This window comes from Mchenga conophoros, linkage group LG3 (assembly GCF_057382185.1).
Source record: "Mchenga conophoros isolate Kocher_MC1m ecotype Shallow Benthic linkage group LG3, M_conophoros_male_GT1.1, whole genome shotgun sequence".
Classification (NCBI taxonomy): Eukaryota; Metazoa; Chordata; class Actinopteri; order Cichliformes; family Cichlidae; genus Mchenga; species Mchenga conophoros.
The window spans coordinates 4,849,243-4,869,190 of NC_140528.1; the positions used below are offsets into that span (position 1 = coordinate 4,849,243).

The window sequence follows — 19,948 nt, forward strand, 5'->3', positions numbered from 1 at the left end:
GCTGAGTTTCAGGTGGAGCCCCGCCTCCTTCCAGGAAGCAGCTCACCTGTGTGTCCGTGTTTAGTGTCCAGGTGTGGAGTGGAGCTTGTTGTTGGTGTGAAGTGGAGCTTGTTGTTGGTGTGAAGAAACTGTAAGTTTGCTTTGTTTCCTCCTTTAACAGTTTGTCTTTAGGAACTTTACTGTTTGTTCAGCTCGTGTTTGATTTCTTCACACAACAAACTGTGTGTGTTTGTATTTCCGGTCTCTCCATTAAAGTCAGTGTGTAATGTTTCCTGGCTAACATCAGCTGTGTGCAGCTTAGTTCAGCACAAATCTGCCGCTCCATAGTTCACGGTAACGGACTCACAGCTGGACCAACGAGGCCGAGTGTGTCCGCCACTCTGAGCTACGTTCGTGTTTGTGTACTTGTAGTTTGTACTTTGAGTTCACTCAGAGCCCACAGAGGACGCAGCGTACGTGATGACGTCACAGCCCTTTACCTCCTTTACTGTCACTGTGATTAATATTTACACACGAGACACCTGCAGAGCTCTGACGCTGAGCTACCACATAGCATGCTAACGCTAAGCTAACGCTAAGCTAACGCTAAGCTAACACTAAGCTAACACTAAGCTAAAGCTAAGCTAACACTAAGAGTTCTTACAGACACGAGTTAAAAAGCTGCTTTTAGTGTGTGATCAGAGTCCAGGACTGAGAGCAGCAGCAGAGCTGATGGATGATGAATTACTGGATGGAAGAAGCTTCTCATTAGCAGTGAATCAGTGTGTGTGCAGTTCTCTGCAAACTCAGCAGCAAGAATTAGTGTGAAGCTTTAACTCTGCTGATCCTCTTTGAATCCTGGATCAGCTGAAAGGTTTAAAATGTTGTTCACACGTGTTGGACTGACTGAAGCTTCCAGTCACAGTGAATCAGTGTGTGTCAGTGAATGCATCGTGTGTGCTTCAGGCTCCATCTAGTGGACTGATAGCAGAGCAGCTGATGGCAGCTTCCTCTGCCTCACACTGCTGTCTGACTGCATCCAGCTGACACTGAGATGAAGCAGGAAAGAAGCAGCTGATATTTGGACAGCACACATGATGAAAGGAGGATTTCAGCTGATGTGCACATGAATGATTTGTTTCCTCTGCAGGTAGAAAGTGTGTGTGAGCTGATGTGAATTCTTTGGGTGAATTCTGAGCTTTTTGTGGATACGTGTCCATATTTGCATTAAAGACCTGAGAGCTGGAGGGTTAAACGGCAGTTCACCCCCTTTGTACTGGGGGCGCTGGAGCTCAAGAGGTAAAAGGAGACATTAGGGCTCAATAAAAGCTCTGAGAACAAAACCTGAACTCAAACTGCTCAAACTCTAAATATTCTAAATAAGTAAATACATTGGACATGTGATGAGATTCATGTTCTCTCTCATGTTTTACAGTTGAAAGATGGAAAAATCTGTTGAGGAGCAGTTGCTGAACAGGCTGGAAGATTTGGGAGAAGAGGAGCTGAAACTTTTCCACTGGTACCTGGAAAAAGGACCCGGAGGTGATTTCACAACCATCAAAAAGAGCCGACTGGAGAACGCAAGGAAGGATGGACGTCATGGAACAGTGGATCTTATGGTGGAGACATACACTACTCGCCATGTAATGGAGGTGGCAGAGTTGATTTTAAAGAAGATGAATGAAGGTCAGTCAGAGAAAAAAGACATGACTCAGTGCAGTATCAGGACAACACTGTCACAGTTTATGGATGGAAAACTGAGGCTGTTTTAGTCTGAACTTTCAATTGTGTGTCTTTTCTCTTCTAAATTTGTTTGAGTACAAATATTATATTTAGACATCTTGATGCATGCTCAATCATGCAGGTAAGTAAATCTCCAAAAGTTGTTTTTGTTTTTTCATCTGAATGTAGCGTTTTCAGTGGGAGAAACGTTTCGTACATCTGTCACCATCTTACATGCTGTGATTGCAGCCATTCCCCAACTCTCTGTGAATGGGACTCATGGTTATTGATCAGTGGTTGTTGATCAGTGGTCATGAGATTTTGCTTAATTACGATGAAGAAACTGACCTCCCAGCCCATTGTTCCTTCAGTGGGCTGGTTTCAGTCAATATCCAAATGTACAGTTTATAAGATTGAAACCTGCAGTCAGCTGAGACTGAAGAAGTCACTTGGGTGAGTGACGACACGTTTCTCCCAGAAAACACTACGTCCAGATGAACAGAATCAACTTTTGGAGATTATATTTAGAGTATTTTGAAGCCATGCAGGTCTTCATTGTTAAACAAACAGTTCCTTATTCATGGTGCACTTTACTCCAACAGGGAAACCCTCAGCCCAGGCATCTTCATCCTGTTTATCACAAGGTAATAATTCCTTAGTTTGTCTCAGGAGCCATTGGTAAGGTAGAAACACATGAAGCCTGCACTGACCAATAGGAACTCAGGTTGTTTCCATGTGGTATCTCTGTATCCTCAGCTCTGCAGTGTAACTAAGCTCTGAGCCCCAGTTAATGAACATTTGCCCATAAGTATAACCGCAGTTACCTACCTACTATCTTTATTTATAATACACTTCAAAACAGCCATAGGTGACACAAAGTGCTGTACATCGATACTAAATAATAACAATACATGTGATATAAAAAACAATAAAAAAGGTCAAATAACTAAAACAGACCGAGTCTCACTGGGTCAAAAATAATAAAATGGGTTTTAAGATGTGTTTTTGAAGTGGACAGTGAAGGGGGCTCTCTAACATGTAACGGCAAGTTAGTCCATAACTTATGAACAATGATAGAGAAGGCTATCTGAGTGAGCTGGTCAGCTGACTGATGAGGTGTGTAGGCGTGAAGAAGGTAAGGCAGGGCAAGACTGTGAAAAATGTAAAACTAAACACAACAATTTAAAAATGAACTCTAAAATATACAGGCTGCCAGTGGAGCGAGGCTAAGACAGGGGTAACATGCTCTCTTTTATAGGTTCTTCATGCAGCAGTGTTTTGAACCAGCTGAGCATGCGAGAGTAATAACTGACTCCCACATAAAGTCAATCACAGTAGTCCAGATGGGATGAAATAAAAGTATGGATCACTGTTTCAAAGTGCTGCCTAGAAACCACATGTTGTATTGTGTGTGTGACAAATAAAATTGTTGAATTTGAAAGAAAACATTTCACTGCTGTCAGTTGCCTAAAATAAAAAACGCTATACTTTGAAAAACTAGACAACAATTATAATTTACTTTCCAGTTTAAAATCACTGTCCAAATTAAACCCAAGGTCGGTAATAATTAGGGGTGGGTTTTTATAATCGATTTATCGATTAAAATCGATCCTGGCTTGGATAACGTGAAATCGATTCATTAAAATCCTGAATCGATTTTTTAATATAAATTTATTTTGCCCGAAACGCCAGAATCTCAGGTTAAACCTCACAAAATTTCAACAACCACCAAACAGCTAAGACAGTAAATGAGAGCAGGAACACGGATTCTGCACAAAGACCTAAACACACAGCGCGGACCAGAATCAGTGAGATGTCGCCTTTCTCACCTGACGGCACGGACACGGTCGGGGCTGAAAGCCGACAGCTCGCTGATTCTGAGGTGTCGGCGGGACCGCGCTTTGTGTTCACGCCCTTTTTGTGCTGATTCTAAAGCTGTTAGTTTGATCTCTCTCCAAACAATACTGACCGAACCAGCAGCAACATAAACATCATTATATCAGTAAGGAAGCTGACTACATATTAACTGATAATTTATGGCAAAGGGGTGGGATTAAATAAGTGTTTACTTCTTCCCACTCCCTTTCAACATATAAATTAATCAGAACGTTTTTTTGTATGTATTTTGTATAGTATTTTTTTCTCTCTTATTTTCATTTCTAAATGTACCTGTATATTGTTCACATGTTGCAATAAATTACCAATCAATCAATCAATCAATCAATCAATAAATCAACCAACCAACCAACCAACCAACCAACCAATCAACCAATCAATCAATCAATCAACCAATCAATCATCATGAATTCCCTCTGACTTTTACTGTTTTGCTTCCACCACAATAAAATCACACTTCATGCACAGCTCTCTCTCTCTCTGTACTTCAAGAACAGTTTCCCATCTAAAAATCTGTTTTCTGCATTATTCGCTTGCTTGTTACGCACAAGTCTACCGTTGTTTACAGCCTGTCTGCTGCTGTTTTTTTTTTTTCCTTCTACATTCTTCCGAAAAGAAAACCTAATTTCTGCCGTTCAATACTGAACAAATTTAAACTTTTTAAAATTATTCAAAACGCTCAGCCGTGTCTCTAATAAAGCCGCTGTAACATCAGAGGTAACGTTCATATGTTGATTAATGGTTTTCTTTTGTTTTTGATGTACTGCAGAATATCTTTATAAAATCCCAGGCCTGGAAAATCACCTTCATGTTTTTCTGTGTTTTATCTTCAGCTACTTTGACACAAAGGCATCTGTTGTGATGCTCACACCTTTGATAAAGTCTTGCGTGTGTCAGCTTCCTTTTTATAGATACAAAAATATGTAAATGTACGGATTTCTGACTGTCAAAATTTCCCAGATTCAATTCGAATCGAATTGAAGTGAATCGAATTAAATCGAGTCGTGGATCGAATCGATTCGGGACCTTGTGAATCGGTATCTTCCCAAAGCAACAAAAAAGGACTCATATGGGCCACTAGGCCCAAACATTATCACCTCTGTTTTGTTGCTGTGAGTGTTCTGGGAGAGTAGAAAAGCAGTATATATCAATCAGTCCATTTAAAATGTAAAGAAAGGGGGGGGGGAAATAGCGATGGTCCTAAAATTAACCCCCTGGTAGGCCACATGTCCAACAAGCAGCAGAAAAATCAGAACTAAGAAGGTTCAAAGAGAAAGCTCTCTCTGCCAGATAATACCTAAAGCATTTAAGTTCAGTGCCACTAATGCCCACTAGGACATTTAATCAAGATATTAGAATATTGTGGGCTACTGTTTCAAAGGCAGCGGCCAATTCAATCAAAACCAAAACAATGTGGTTGTGGTTTTGCACTTCTAGGTACTTGTTTTGATGGTTTATTGTTTTAGTTTCAGTTTTGAGTTTTAAATTAAATGTAATCTTCATTAAGCTTTAGGCGGTCCCCCTGTCTCATACTTCCTATATTAATTAATTTATTTTAACTTCTGTCTACCTGCTACCGACTTTTTGTCTAGTTTGGTTTTTATTTTTGACTGTTGATGATTACATTTACCTATTTATCATCCACTTTATCATTCCCGGTCAACCCTTAGTGCATAAGTACTCCTGACTTGTATATACTGGTATAATTATAAATCTTAATTCTTCTTGTTGTTTTTAGAGGTTTTTATCTAACAATATAAAGTTCCTTCAAGTGGCAGTTGTTGTAATTTGGGGATATAATTTGTAATTATAATAAATGTAATTTATGTCAAACATGTTTTCTTTCTTTCTTTTGTTTTTGCTAATTAGTTGATTTATTCTTGCCTCAGACGATGTTTTGCTAAAATAAAAAATAAACAGGGCTTTGATGTCTACAAACTGGTTAAATATACAGAAAAACATTACTTTAACACCCATGTACTTAGTTAAAATTTCTCATGAAGTAACTTAAACATCTGACATGATGTGATGGTGAATTATTAATAAATACAAAAAAGGCTTCAGTTACACATGATGCTGGAAAAAAAGACACACACAAAAAACAAACCATGCAACAGCTTAATAATGCTGTGATGGATCTGTTATTATGTTTTTGTTTGTTTTTCTAGAGTCATATCAAAAGTGTGAGCCTAAACTCGATTCAAAACAAATGAAAAAGTTCAACTATAATAATTCAAGCATGGAGTCATTTGTGAAGATCACAGCAAACATCCTGAAGAGAATGAAGCTGAATAAGCAGGCTGATCATCTACTGAGCAGTAAGAAGATATCTATAAATAATATCAGCTAATGGAAAAACTAAAATTTCATAATGTTGCAAGAACTTGACCTGATTCTTCACAAGCACTTAATTTGGGCAGGAAAGAAATGGTCATGTACCCTTGATAAGTACTTAAATTCAATATATATATTTTTCTTTATTTCTAAAGGAACTCCCAGTGGACGTTGTCAGCGTAACCTTAAATCCACCCTGAAGAAGAAGTTCCAGTGTGTGTTTGAGGGCATCGCTAAAGCAGGAAACCCAACCCTCCTGAATCAGATCTACACAGAGCTCTACATCACAGAGGGAGGGACTGCAGAGGTCAATGATGAACATGAGGTCAGACAGATTGAAACAGCATCCAGGAAACCAGACAGACCAGAAACAACCATCAGGCAAGAAGACATCTTTAAAGCCTCACCTGGAAGAGATGAACCAATCAGAACAGTGCTGACAAAGGGAGTGGCTGGCATTGGGAAAACAGTCTTAACACAGAAATACAGCCTGGACTGGGCTGAAGACAAAGCCAACCAGGACATCCAGTTCATATTTCCATTCACTTTCAGAGAGCTGAATGTGCTGAAAGAGGAAAAGTTCAGCTTGGTGGGACTTGTTCATCACTTCTTTACTGAAACCAAAGAAGCAGGAATCTGCAGCTTTGAAGACTTCCAGGTTGTGTTCATCTTTGATGGTCTGGATGAGTGTCGACTTCCTCTGGACTTCCACAAAACTACAATCCTAACTGACCCTAGAAAGTCCACCTCAGTGGATGTGCTGCTGATAAACCTCATCAGGGGGAAACTGCTTCCCTCTGCTCGCCTCTGGATAACCACACGACCTGCAGCAGCCAATCAGATCCCTCCTGACTGTGTTGGCATGGTGACAGAGGTCAGAGGGTTCACTGACCCACAGAAGGAGGAGTACTTCAGGAAGAGATTCAGAGATGAGGAGCAGGCCAGCAGGATCATCTCTCACATCAAGACATCACGAAGCCTCCACATCATGTGCCACATCCCAGTCTTCTGCTGGATCACTACTACAGTTCTGGAGGATGTGCTGGAAACCAGAGAGGGAGGACAGCTGCCCAACACCCTGACTGAAATGTACATCCACTTCCTGGTGGTTCAGGCCAAAGTGAAGAAGGTCAAGTATGATGGAGGAGCTGAGACAGATCCACACTGGAGTCCTGAGAGCAGGAAGATGATGGAGTCACTGGGAAAACTGGCTTTTGATCAGCTGCAGAAAGGAAACCTGATCTTCTATGAATCAGACCTGACAGAGTGTGGCATCGATATCAGAGCAGCCTCAGTGTACTCAGGAGTGTTCACACAGATCTTTAAAGAGGAGAGAGGACTGTACCAGGACAAGGTGTTCTGCTTCATCCATCTGAGTGTTCAGGAGTTTCTGGCTGCTCTTCATGTCCATCTGACCTTCATCAACTCTGGACTCAATCTGCTGGAAGAACAACAAACAACCTCCCAGAAGTCTGAAACAGGAGAATCTGCAAAGAAACACTTCTACCAGAGTGCTGTGAACAAGGCCTTAGAGAGTCCAAATGGACACCTGGACTTGTTCCTCCGCTTCCTCCTGGGTCTTTCACTGCAGACCAATCAGACTCTCCTACGAGGTCTGATGACACAGACAGGAAGTAGCTCACAGACCAATCAGGAAACAGTCCAGTACATCAAGAAGAAGCTCAGTAAGAATCTGTCTGCAGAGAAAAGCATCAATCTGATCCACTGTCTGAATGAACTGGATGATCGTTCTCTAGTGGAGGAGATCCAACAGTCCCTGAGATCAGGAAGTCTCTCCACAGGTAAACTGTCTCCTGCTCAGTGGTCAGCTCTGGTCTTCATCTTACTGTCATCAGAAGAAGATCTGGATGTGTTTGACCTGCAGAAATACTCTGCTTCAGAGGAGGCTCTTCTGAGAATGCTGCCAGTGGTCAAAGCCTCCAACAAAGCTCTGTGAGTAAACATGTTGTCATCGCTTCATTGTTAAAATCATGGGAAATAAATCAGAAATGCTGAGTTCAAAGAGCACTGTAACATTTTTTTAAAATAGTAAATTAAATGATCATCAGTCACTCAGTAAATATATGGTAGTTTTAATGTTTCACTCCAGCATTTCTTAAACACACTTTGTTCTGTAACTCTTATCAAAGGACAATCCAGACCCAGCCTATAAGAACATGAGCTCTGATGCTTCAGCCCCTCTGACAGGTTTATTATCCTCAGCTTGTTCATTTGTCTCCAACTCCAGGAGTTTGGTTGTTTTATTCTAAAGCACAAACTTCACCTGCCAGACTTCACCTACATCTTTTTCTGATGTTCATAATTTAAGTTCAAGTTTGTATCTCACTTTCAGTGCACACCCTCCCTTTTTAAATATAAATCTCTGCTGTGCTGTCATGTTTTCATCCCGTATGGAGGGAGAAACTCGGTCTTCATTACTGAAATTGCCTCGAAGGTCGTGTTTCTTGTCAGTAACCATATGTAACTGTAAGGCTTCCATAACCAGTGTTATCACAGAATTACAGTGGGTTCACTCTGGGTCCTCTACAGTTTCTTCCCACTGTCCACAGACATGCAGTTAGGTTACCTGGTGATCTAAACTTCATGCAGGTGTGAGTGAGAGTGGTTGTCTGTCCCTCTGTGGGCTTAGTGGAAGAGACTGGATGGATCTCTGCTTTGTCTTTGATATATGCTGACAGCAAACATTCTCCATGAAGTCTGCATTTCAGCTCATCTCCTTTATACACACCTTTAACAGGAAGAGTTTTATACAGCTAGTGTTTAAAATCCAGTGTTATTCACAATACACAGGTAATGAGCATGATTATTGAATTAGTAAAATTTTCTAAAATAATTGTTTTAGTTAATATTGTATGACAGTGTACACAGAATTATTAGCTCAGTAGGCAGAGTGGTCGCCCCATGATCATAAGGTCAGGGGTCGAATCCACCGAATAGTTACCTTGTGGTACCCCTGAGCAAGGTACCATCAAGGTACCAATCATGTGCACTGGACTGGTAGCACTCATAGTCTCATAGGTTTAAATAAATTTTTTAAAAAAAGGGTTCAACATATAAACAAATTTAATTTGATCACATATATTCTTTGTTTTTTTTGTTTTTGTTTTTTTCCTTTCTCTCACAGACTGAGCAGCTGTAACATCTCAGAGAAAGGCTGTGAAAATTTGTTGTCAGTGGTCAGCTCCCAGTCCTGTAGTCTGAGAGAGCTGGACCTGAGTACCAACAGCCTGAAGGCTTCAGCAGTAAAGCTTCTGTCTGCTGCAGTGGAGAGTCCACATGCCAAACTGAATGTTCTGAGGTCAGATCAATTTGTATTATGTTTAGTTCTGTTTGTTTATGTGTTTGATGTTTGTTTTTGTTTATGTCTTTATCCAGTTATCCTTGTCTCATAGCATTTTTATTCATTTCAAAGTTAAAGTGAAGCTTTACTAACCTGTTCAGCACAAGACAATAAGCTATTGCACACTGATTACACTTTATTCATTTTTTTTATCTTCAGACTTAACATCTGTGAACTCTCAGAGGAAAACTGTGAAGCTCTGTCCTCAGTTCTCAGCTCGCAGTCCTCTAGTCTGACAGAGCTGGACCTGAGTATCAGAAAGCTGCAGGATTCAGGAGTGAAGCTTCTGTCTGCTGGACTACAACGTTTAAACTGTAAACTGAATACTCTGAGGTCAGATCAGAAAACATTTAGTTTTTAGAATTATTAATTAAAGTTCATACATATGATGTTGTATCTTAGTATGTTTATGTTTCCTTTAAAAATAGAAAGTCAACATTTAATGTTGTGAAATGTATTAACAAACTCTACATGAGTACTTGTTTTATAGATTGTCTTTTATTTTTCAGACTGAGTGGCTGTAACCTGTCAGAGAGAAGCTGTGAAGCTCTGTCCTCAGTCCTCAGCTCCCAGTCCTCCAGTCTGAGAGAGCTGGACCTGAGTAACTCTGACCTGCAGGATTCAGGAGTGAAGCTTCTGTCCGCTGGACTAAAGAGTTCACAGTGTGCAGTGGAAACTCTCAGGTCAGGATTCAAACTTTTCCACAGATGATCATTTGAAATGTGATTTATATTATTGTATAAACAGGTAACTTTTACAGCTGTCAAGTGAACTTTTATTTACATTTGAGTGGATAATTGGACTCTGAATTACTAAAAGTTGTTATAGTCATGTCTCTGTTTATTTAAAAAAATACTTCATGCACTGCCTAATTTAAAGATTTAGGCTCCTTTGGGCCCATAATATATATATTTGATTTCTTTGTGAATGAAATTAGGAGGATATTGGCGACTGCTGATTGGCTCGCTGTTTGTTTTTTATTCACAGTACTTAATTTTAAAGGCTGATTTCTCAAAATGAGATGTTTATCTTTTCTTCTACAACACGTGGAGCCACCAAATCTTCTTGCTTGATTTATTCATTACAGTTTGATTTAAAGAATATTAGACTCGTAACATAATAAATATATTTATTTCACTTCTTCTTGAGAGAAAGAAAGGGATGACTGGGTGAGCTCCAGTGGTTCATCCCAGCAGAGAGAGCGGCACACTGGGCTGCAAATGATCACAGTAGTAATGGCCATAGTTTGATAAAACAGGCAGTCTTACCCTGTAGAAAATACAGGGTTCTGGTGCCGATGTGGGGGAGGGGAGTCGCCCGGTACTAACTACATACTACTAACTACCTCATCCAGATGTCTTCCCTACTAAACCTGATAAGAAGTAACTGCAGTAGCCTTATAGGTCAAATCAGTTTCACCTGTTAAAGTTAGCTCCACTATTAATTAGGGGTGGGGGAAAAAATCGATACTGTGTAGTATCGTGATATTTTGTTTGCTAATAATGTATCGATACAGGGACAGCAGAAATCGATATTTTGTTACAAACAATTTTTTCTCTGAAGTCAACATGCTCTGGAGTCAGAGCATGTTGACTTCAGAGCATGTTGATCCTTTTTCTGAGCAACAATCCTGACATTCCTTCACTGTCCAAATGTGTTTAACTTTTTTTTTGGCAGCAATAAACATGACAGTTTACTTATTTTAATTTAAGACATGTTTAATTTTAATTAAGTTTGAAACTTTTTTATTTAATGTAAAATTATATATTTTTTTAAATTTACTTTCAAATTCTTCAGTTGCTGAAGGGGCTGCATAGTTTTCATAAATTGCATAGTTCAGAATAGCTGTAATTGTACCAGATGGTTGCATTCAGTTAAGTTGGACTAGACTGTAATACAAACCGTTCAGTTTGTCAACAATAAAACTGACTGAAATGAGAGAAAGACTGAGTGTGAGACTTTGATATTAGATAAAATGAATATTGATAAAGTTTACCTTTATGTGCAGAATTTAAATATCGCAAAATATTTTAAAAAATCGCAATAATATCGTATCGTGCGTTAAGTATTGTGATAATATCGTATCGCGAGTTGTATGGTGATTCCCACCTCTACTATTAATGGTGTCACTTGTTATTTCTGGGATGAGTTTAGTAGCCTGAACAGCTGCTTAAAGGAAAGTAATTAAATAATAAAAATAACCTAAGTCCGGGGGAACCTGCAAGAGCTGTTTGCACAAAGAATAATGCTCAGACTTTGAGGTTTTATCGTTTTACACAAGGTTTAAAAATGAGTGTCCACAATTGAATTGCAGAAATTGTTATTGAGCTAATACTGATGTAGTTGTTATCTTTGGTAAGGAGAGGTTGGAGGAAGGATGAGCACAGTCAGGCCTAAAGATGCTCTTAATAATAATAATGGATTGCATTTATATAGCGCTTTTCGAGACCCTCAAAGACCCTTTACAATCCCACTACAGGGAGTGCAGAATTATTAGGCAAGTTGTATTTTTGAGGAATAATTTTATTATTGAACAACAACCATGTTCTCAATGAACCCAAAAAACTCATTAATATCAAAGCTGAATGTTTTTGGAAGTAGTTTTTAGTTTGTTTTTAGTTTGAGCTATTTTAGGGGGATATCTGTGTGTGCAGGTGACTATTACTGTGCAGAATTATTAGGCAACTTAACAAAAAACAAATATATACCCATTTCATTTATTTATTTTTACCAGTGACACCAATATAACATCTCCACATTCACAAATATACATTTCTGACATTCAAAAACAAAACAAAAACAAATCAGCGACCAATATAGCCACCTTTCTTTGCAAGGACACTCAAAAGCCTGCCATCCATGGATCCTGTCAGTGTTTTGATCTGTTCACCATCAACATTGCGTGCAGCAGCAACCACAGCCTCCCAGACACTGTTCAGAGAGGTGTACTGTTTTCCCTCCTTGTAAATCTCACATTTGATGATGGACCACAGGTTCTCAATGGGGTTCAGATCAGGTGAACAAGGAGGCCATGTCATTAGTTTTTCTTCTTTTATACCCTTTCTTGCCAGCCACGCTGTGGAGTACTTGGACGCGTGTGATGGAGCATTGTCCTGCATGAAAATCATGTTTTTCTTGAAGGATGCAGACTTCTTCCTGTACCACTGCTTGAAGAAGGTGTCTTCCAGAAACTGGCAGTAGGACTGGGAGTTGAGCTTGACTCCATCCTCAACCCGAAAAGGCCCCACAAGCTCATCTTTGATGATACCAGCCCAAACCAGTACTCCACCTCCACCTTGCTGGTGTCTGAGTGGGACTGGAGCTCTCTGCCCTTTACCAATCCAGCCACGGGCCCATCCATCTGGCCCATCAAGACTCACTCTCATTTCATCAGTCCATAAAACCTTAGAAAAACCAGTCTTGAGATATTTCTTGGCCCAGTCTTGACGTTTCAGCTTGTGTGTCTTGTTCAGTGGTGGTCGTCTTTCAGCCTTTCTTACCATGGCCATGTCTCTGAGTATTGCACACCTTGTGCTTTTGGGCACTCCAGTGATGTTGCAGCTCTGAAATATGGCCAAACTGGTGGCAAGTGGCATCTTGGCAGCTGCACGCTTGACTTTTCTCAGTTCATGGGCAGTTATTTGGCTCCTTGGTTTTTCCACACGCTTCTTGCGACCCTGTTGACTATTTTGAATGAAACGCTTGATTGTTCGATGATCACGCTTCAGAAGCTTTGCAATTTTGAGACTGCTGCATCCCTCTGCAAGATATCTCACTGTTTTTTACTTTTCTGAGCCTGTCAAGTCCTTCTTTTGACCCATTTTGCCAAAGGAAAGGACGTTACCTAATAATTATGCACACCTGATATAGGGTGTTGATGTCATTAGACCACACCCCTTCTCATTACAGAGATGCACATCACCTAATATGCTTAATTGGTAGTAGGCTTTCGAGCCTATACAGCTTGGAGTAAGACAACATGCATGAAGAGGATGATGTGGACAACATACTCATTTGCCTAATAATTCTGCACTCCCTGTATTCATTCACTCTCACATTCACACACTGGTGGAGGTAAGCTACAGTTGTAGTGGTAGGTTAGGTTTTGCCCAAGGACAAAATGACCAAGACAGAGAGAGCTGGCTCATCAGACAGACAAGCTCATCTTGTAACCTACTGGTTCGCTGGTCAGCACACCAGCTGACTAGCGAACCGGCTAACTAGCACACCAGCTAACTAGCACACCGGCTAAATAGCAAATCAGCTAACTAGCAGACCAGCTAACGGCAGCCACAAGCTGAAGGACGATTAAATGTAGTGGAGATATCAGAGATGACACTGGTGTGTCCGATTCACTCTTTAGCACTCTGGTCACTCCGGTGTGTCAGCCAGAACACCACTGAAGGCCAAATGATCCCAGCATGTGGAATAAAGAGCTTAAGGTTTGGTTTGAGACACTTTATTCTTTCACTGATTGATTCTTGCGGCTGTGATCATGTGTGTGGTTTCTTACAAAAAGGAAGTACACAATACAAATACATGACAAATAAGATGAATAGATAAGTTACATATCCAGTTATATGTACGTACATCAGTATAGCTAATATAGCCATATATAAGGACAAAGATCACAGTACTATAATGCAGTAATGTTAAACACAAAGGTGTATATCTACATAAATCTGTCCTATCAGTGATCAGGGTACTGTAGTATACTTCCACTACATAAACTATAGAAACTAAACGACATTAGTGTGACTTTAAGTTACCATCAGTACAGACGAACTGATGGTAGTTGTACAAAATAAAGGCATTGCAATTATTGTGAAGGGCTTCCGGTTAAACTAAGATCAGCTGATTACCTCATAACAAATTGTTTGCTATAGAACGCAGCTCCCACTCTTCATTAATATCATGTACTGTAACTTCCAAGTAACCATGGTTACCCAGCCACGCCCAGTAGTCTCCAGAGAGACCAACAGCTGGTGCACGTTGTAACGCCGTGGCTTTCGTAGTCTCTCCTTTTTCTACAGCTCATGTGTTCTTCTTGTGATGGTGCGTCTTGAGGGAGGCTCATACATGCCGTCATTTGTTGATCCTAAGAACGTTCCTCAGACCGACTTCTTCAACAACACTAATCGGCCTGCAGTTTGTAGCTACTCACTTCACTGTGGTGTTTGTTAGCTTGTCTTTCTTTGGTTTTATCCTGACTCCTCCCACAAGCTGATCCTACGTAGTCTGCCCAAGCCTCCCACCTCTGTTTGTTTGGGTGGTTTGTTTGCTGCCATCAACAGCGTGTAATGCATTTAAGTGATACTTCAGACATGAAGTACTGCGACAATAAAAAACTCAACTTTGCTTAAAAATAACTTTAGTTGTATCAACACTGCCCTCTGGAATAATTAGACTTTGGTGACAAACTGATGTGATCTCCATGTTTCCTTTGTTGGACTGTGGGCGAGTGTCAGAACTGAATGTACTGAGTAACATGTGGAGTTTAAATATGTGTCAGTTCCAGTTTTAGAGCTCTAAAGTGCAGCTATCATGTTAGGAATATGTTAGGAATAGACAGGAACACTGAGCACACTGAGGTCAAATCTTTATTTATCCAGTTCATCTGTAGGCTGAGCTCAGTCCATCCATTTAGTGAAATGATGTTTAAAGGTCTCCTTGTTCTGTGAGCGTGCACAGATCCTGAAGCAGAAAGCCTGGGTTAACAGAGAAATGATCATCACTGTGATGATGCTCACCATCTCTGACTGGGATTTGAGGTTTTGTCAAAGCAGCAAAGAAAGCCTGGCTATGTTGGACTGGGTGTGGAAGCAGCTCCCAGTTTGAGTTCAGGAGACAGACACCCTCTGTACTTTGACGATCAGCTTCAAACTTTCCTTTTTGATAAAACTTATAGTTAGAGCTGGATCAGGTGACCCTGAACCATCACTTAGTTATGCTGCTATAGAGATGGATAACAGATGGATTGTTGTTTTGTGTGTCTGCAGTCTGTCAGGCTGTCTGATCACAGAGGAAAGCTGTACTTCTCTGGCCTCAGCTCTGACCTCCAACCCCTCCCATCTGAGAGAGCTGGACCTGAGCTACAATCATCCAGGTCCCTCAGGAATGAAGCTTCTGTCGGCTGGACTGAAGGATCCAGGCTGGAGACTGGACACTCTCAGGTATGGAGAGAATGTCTGATATAGGAGGAAGAGCTGGAATCATTTCCTGTGTCTTTCACTCACTTCCTGTTTGTTTCCTGCAGATGAGACATGAACAATCACACATGCAGGAATATTTTCAGGGACAGACACACTAGTCTAGCTGGATAGTACATGGATATTTATGTAGGGGGTCTTCAAGGAGTCTGTTTGCAGGAACATTAATGATAACTGATAAGTCATGTTGAGAGTTTCATTAAAAGTAGACTTACAGTTAGGTAATATTTGGACAGAGACAACATTTTGTAACTTTAGATACAAGTATCAGCCATGTGTGTGTTTCCCATGCTGTATGTCCACAGTCACAGTGACAGTCAGTGACACTGACAGAAGGATGAAACAAGGCTGTGAATCATTTCAGTCTGTGTGTGTGACAAAGAGGCAGACAGGAGCAGCTAACATTTGGAAATGGAAGCTTACTGGAAACACTACATTCACGGCTGAATTCACAATAGATTTGTTCTCAAGTGCACATTTAGCAGCTAATGCTAATACTGTTTTCCCTTTGCTTTCTACAGCAGCTATTGCTAAGTAGGCCACTTTGCTCCGCTAAGGATTTGTGTGACCATGATGGAGACTCTGATAAGCTAATGCTGCTAAGCTAATGCTGTTTATGAGCCCTATTAGAATCAATATTTCATCTCATTCTGTTGTTTGAGAACAATATTAACGTTTCACATCATTATAACACAAGAGAAAAGGGTATTGGCATTAGCTACTAGTGCTTATTCACCTCAAATTACCTTTAGCTGCTAATGGCAGCCTACTTAGCATTAACTCCTCACTAATATAATGCTAATTTACATCAAATTAGCATTAACTGCTCATATTGTTATAAGGAAAGAGAAAACGGTATTAGCATTTGCTGCTAATAATTATTCACCCCTAATTAGAATAAGCCGCTAAAAGCAGCCAACTTAGCATTAATTCCTCACTTTGTTGTTACCCAACGGAAAAGAGTATTAGTATTAGCTACTATCATTTTTAATAAGTAAGAGAAAACAGTATTAGCAGTAGCGCATAATGCTAATTCACGTCAACGTAGTATTAGTTAATAATGGCAGCCTACTTAGCATTAACTGCTCACTAATATAATGCTAATTCGCATCAAATTAGCATTAGCTGCTCAAGTTGTTATAAGGAAAAAGAGAAAACGGTATTAGTATTAGCTGCTAATAATTATTCACCCCTAATTAGAGTTAGCCCCTAATGGCAGTCTACTTAGCATTAACTCCTGACATTGTTATAATGCAGGGGAAAAGAGTTACCATTATCGGATAATGCTAATTCTCATCAAATTAGCATTAGTTAATAACGGTAGACTTCATATCATTAGCTGCTGTCATTCTTACAAAGCAAACAGTATGAGCATTAGCTGTTAATCCTTTTTCATCTAAAATTAGAATTAGCCACTAATGGCGTATTGTTAAAAAGTAAGAAAAAACATTGTTAGCATAAGCGGATAATGCTAATTCATCTCAAATTAGTATTAGCTAATAATGGCACCTGCTTAGCATTAGCTGGTCACATTGTTATAAGGCAAGAAAATATGGTATTAGCATTAGCTGCCAATTTCTATTTACCTAAAATTAGCATTAGCCACTAATGGTAGCCTATAGCAAAAACTTCTTAATGCTAAATGAAGTTAATTAATGCTAAGTAGGTTTAACTGAAATTAAAGTAGTGTTAGCATTAGCTGCTGATATTGTTAAAAGGTAAGATAAAACATTGCTAGCAGCAGCGGATAATGCTAACACACATAATAATTAGCATTACCTAATAATGGCAGCCTTCTTAGCATTAGCTGCTCATATTGTTATAATGCAAGGGAAAAGAGTTGGCAAAAACAGTGTTAGCATTAGTGGATAATGCTAATTCACCTAAATTAGCATTAGCTAATAATGGCTACGTACTTAGCATTACCTACTAATATTGATATAAAGCAAGAAAATATGGTATTAGCATTAGCTTCTAATGCTTTCTCATCTTAGGCTACGTTCACACTGCAGGCGAAAGCGCATCAAATCCGATTTTTTGACCCTATGCGACCCATATCCGATCATGCTATGACAGTGTGAACGGCGCAAATCCGATATTTTCAAATCCGATCTGGGTCACTTTCGTATGTGGTACTGAATCCGATACATATCCGATGTTTTAGAAAGCGACTGCTGTTTGAACGGTCAAGTCGCATTAAATCCGCCTTTTACGTCACCGACACAAGACTGAAGCCAATTATCAGCGCCAGAGAAGCGCCCGAGAAGACATCGCGAACGCTTCCTGGCCATCCAGTGTAGATGTCAGTGAAACTGTTGGGAAGACAACGTAAACATTTTATTTGTACTGTATAATCTGCAGATTCTGACAGAAATCTACAGCTATCCTTTGAAGCACCGCTCCTCTCTTAAACGGCAATAAGGATCATTATTAGGTTATTTACATTATTATGTAAATAACAAAATAACTTAAAGCAAAAATTGGGAAACGTGAAGACCGAAGTCTTTATATTAAGGGCCATCAGTCAAACAATACTGTTGCTCTGGGTCTAAACAGAGCGCGTTGTGTGTGACATCTTCTTTTGCGCATGCGGGCCGCTTTGAGCATTCACACTAGAGAGCGTTTGCTGTCGCATTTTATTTGTAGTGTGAACGAGCAGACAAAAAAATCGGATTTGATCAAAAAATCGGAATTGAGCATTAAGACCTGCAGTGTGAACGTAGCCTAAAATTACAATTAGCCACTAATGGCATCCTATTTAGCATTTACTCTTCACATCGCAAGGGAAAAATTAGAATTCAATAAAAAAAAAAAGTGTTCACATTAGCTACTTGTATTGTTAAAAAGTAAGAAAAAACATTGTTAGCATAAGGGGATAATGCTAATTCACCTCAAATTAGTATTAGCTAATAACGGCAACCTACATAGCATTAGCTGGTCACATTGTTATAAAGCAAGAAAATATGGTATTAGCATTATCTGCCAATTCCTATTCACCTAAAATTAGCATTACCTGCTAATGGCAGTCTACTTAGCATTAACTCCTCACTAATGTGATGCTAATTCACATTAAATTAGCTTTAGCATTAGCTGCTAGCATCAGCCTACCTAGCACTAGCTGCTCACATTGTTAAAAGGGAAGAGAATACGATATTAGCATTAGCTGGTAATATTTATTCACCCCTAATTAGAATTAGCCACTAATGGCAGCATACTTAGCGTTAACTCCTCACATCGTTGTAATGCAAATGAGGCTAACTTGCATTAAATTAGACTGCTGTTATTAGCTAATGCTATTTAGCAGTAGCTGCTCACATTGTTATAAAGCAAAGGAAAACGATATGAGCATTAGGTTCTAATGCGTATTTGCCTTAAATTAGACGTAGGTGCTAATGGCAGCCTACTTAGCATTAGCAGCTCAGATGTTATAATGCTAGGAAAAAGAGTGTTAGCATTAGCCGTTCACATTGTTATAAAGTTAAGGGAAATAGTGTTAGCATTAGCTACTCACATTTTTTAAAAAAGTAAGTGTTAGCATTAGTGCATAATGCTAATTCATGTCAAATTAGCATTAGTTAATAACGGCAGCCTATTTAGCATTAGCAGATAATGTTGACCTTGGCCCACTGGAAAAGTTAAGAACTAAAGATTTAGGAGTGTTTCTCGATAGCTCTTTCTCGTTTGAGAAACAAATGAATTCTGTTATTAAAACCAGCTGTAAGGTTTATATTGTTGATTGTCATTTATGCTTAGAAATATTTACTCATATATGCTTAGAGTTGTATAATCGATTGCATAATGATAGAGGTTTGATCCTGAGTAGTCTGTAAAGACTCTGTGTGCCTTCCAGAGTGCTCTGGCATGCACACACCACTTGGGGCCATGAGAGAGGTCGTACCCTCTCTTACTGATTTATGGTGTAGGACAGAGGTCTCAAACTCAATTTAGCTGGGGGCCGCTGCAGGCAGAGTCTGGGTGAGGCTGGGCCGCATTAGGTTTTCCACAAGAAAGACATGGTTAAAAAATTCCAATCTTCTCAAATCTCTTTATTTTTATTTTTTAACACAAAATATGAAAAATAAATAAACAAATTAAGAATTAATAAGAAAATAAATCAATCTGTAATACATAAATAAAATAATAATAAGATATTTTTAGTCAGTGAACTTGTGTGTATCTTTCAGTCTTCTATATCTGCTGTGTTTAGATTGAAATGTCTGTATTAACAGTTCTATAACCTTCTTCTGAACATGAATGGAACACTGTAGAAAATGAACTGTTCTTCTGAACATGGCTTCTCTTGCCTACTCCTTGCTGCTAGAGACCTGGCAGCGTTTCCTCTCGCATAGCCGAGCCAGATTTGGCCTGAGGGAGGAAGCAGTTGCGGCCCTCAGTATGTCTTGAAGATGATCATCCGTAAGTCTGGACCTGTACTTGGACTTATTGA

At 39.6% G+C, this 19,948-nt stretch overlaps 1 protein-coding gene across 1 annotated transcript in view; it reads left to right on the plus strand.

Moving 5' to 3' along the window:
* Nucleotides 1-19,948, plus strand: part of LOC146577050 (protein NLRC3-like) — a 324,292-nt gene that overhangs the window by 163,875 nt on the left and 140,469 nt on the right. Inside the window, exons 2-8 of the mRNA XM_085268139.1 lie at nucleotides 1,130-1,278; nucleotides 1,415-1,665; nucleotides 6,087-7,884; nucleotides 9,077-9,250; nucleotides 9,452-9,625; nucleotides 9,802-9,975; nucleotides 15,292-15,465. Of these exons, the coding sequence (XP_085124265.1) occupies nucleotides 1,422-1,665; nucleotides 6,087-7,884; nucleotides 9,077-9,250; nucleotides 9,452-9,625; nucleotides 9,802-9,975; nucleotides 15,292-15,465 (2,738 nt within the window). The 5' untranslated portion in view covers nucleotides 1,130-1,278; nucleotides 1,415-1,421. The remainder of the gene's footprint in view (nucleotides 1-1,129; nucleotides 1,279-1,414; nucleotides 1,666-6,086; nucleotides 7,885-9,076; nucleotides 9,251-9,451; nucleotides 9,626-9,801; nucleotides 9,976-15,291; nucleotides 15,466-19,948) is intronic.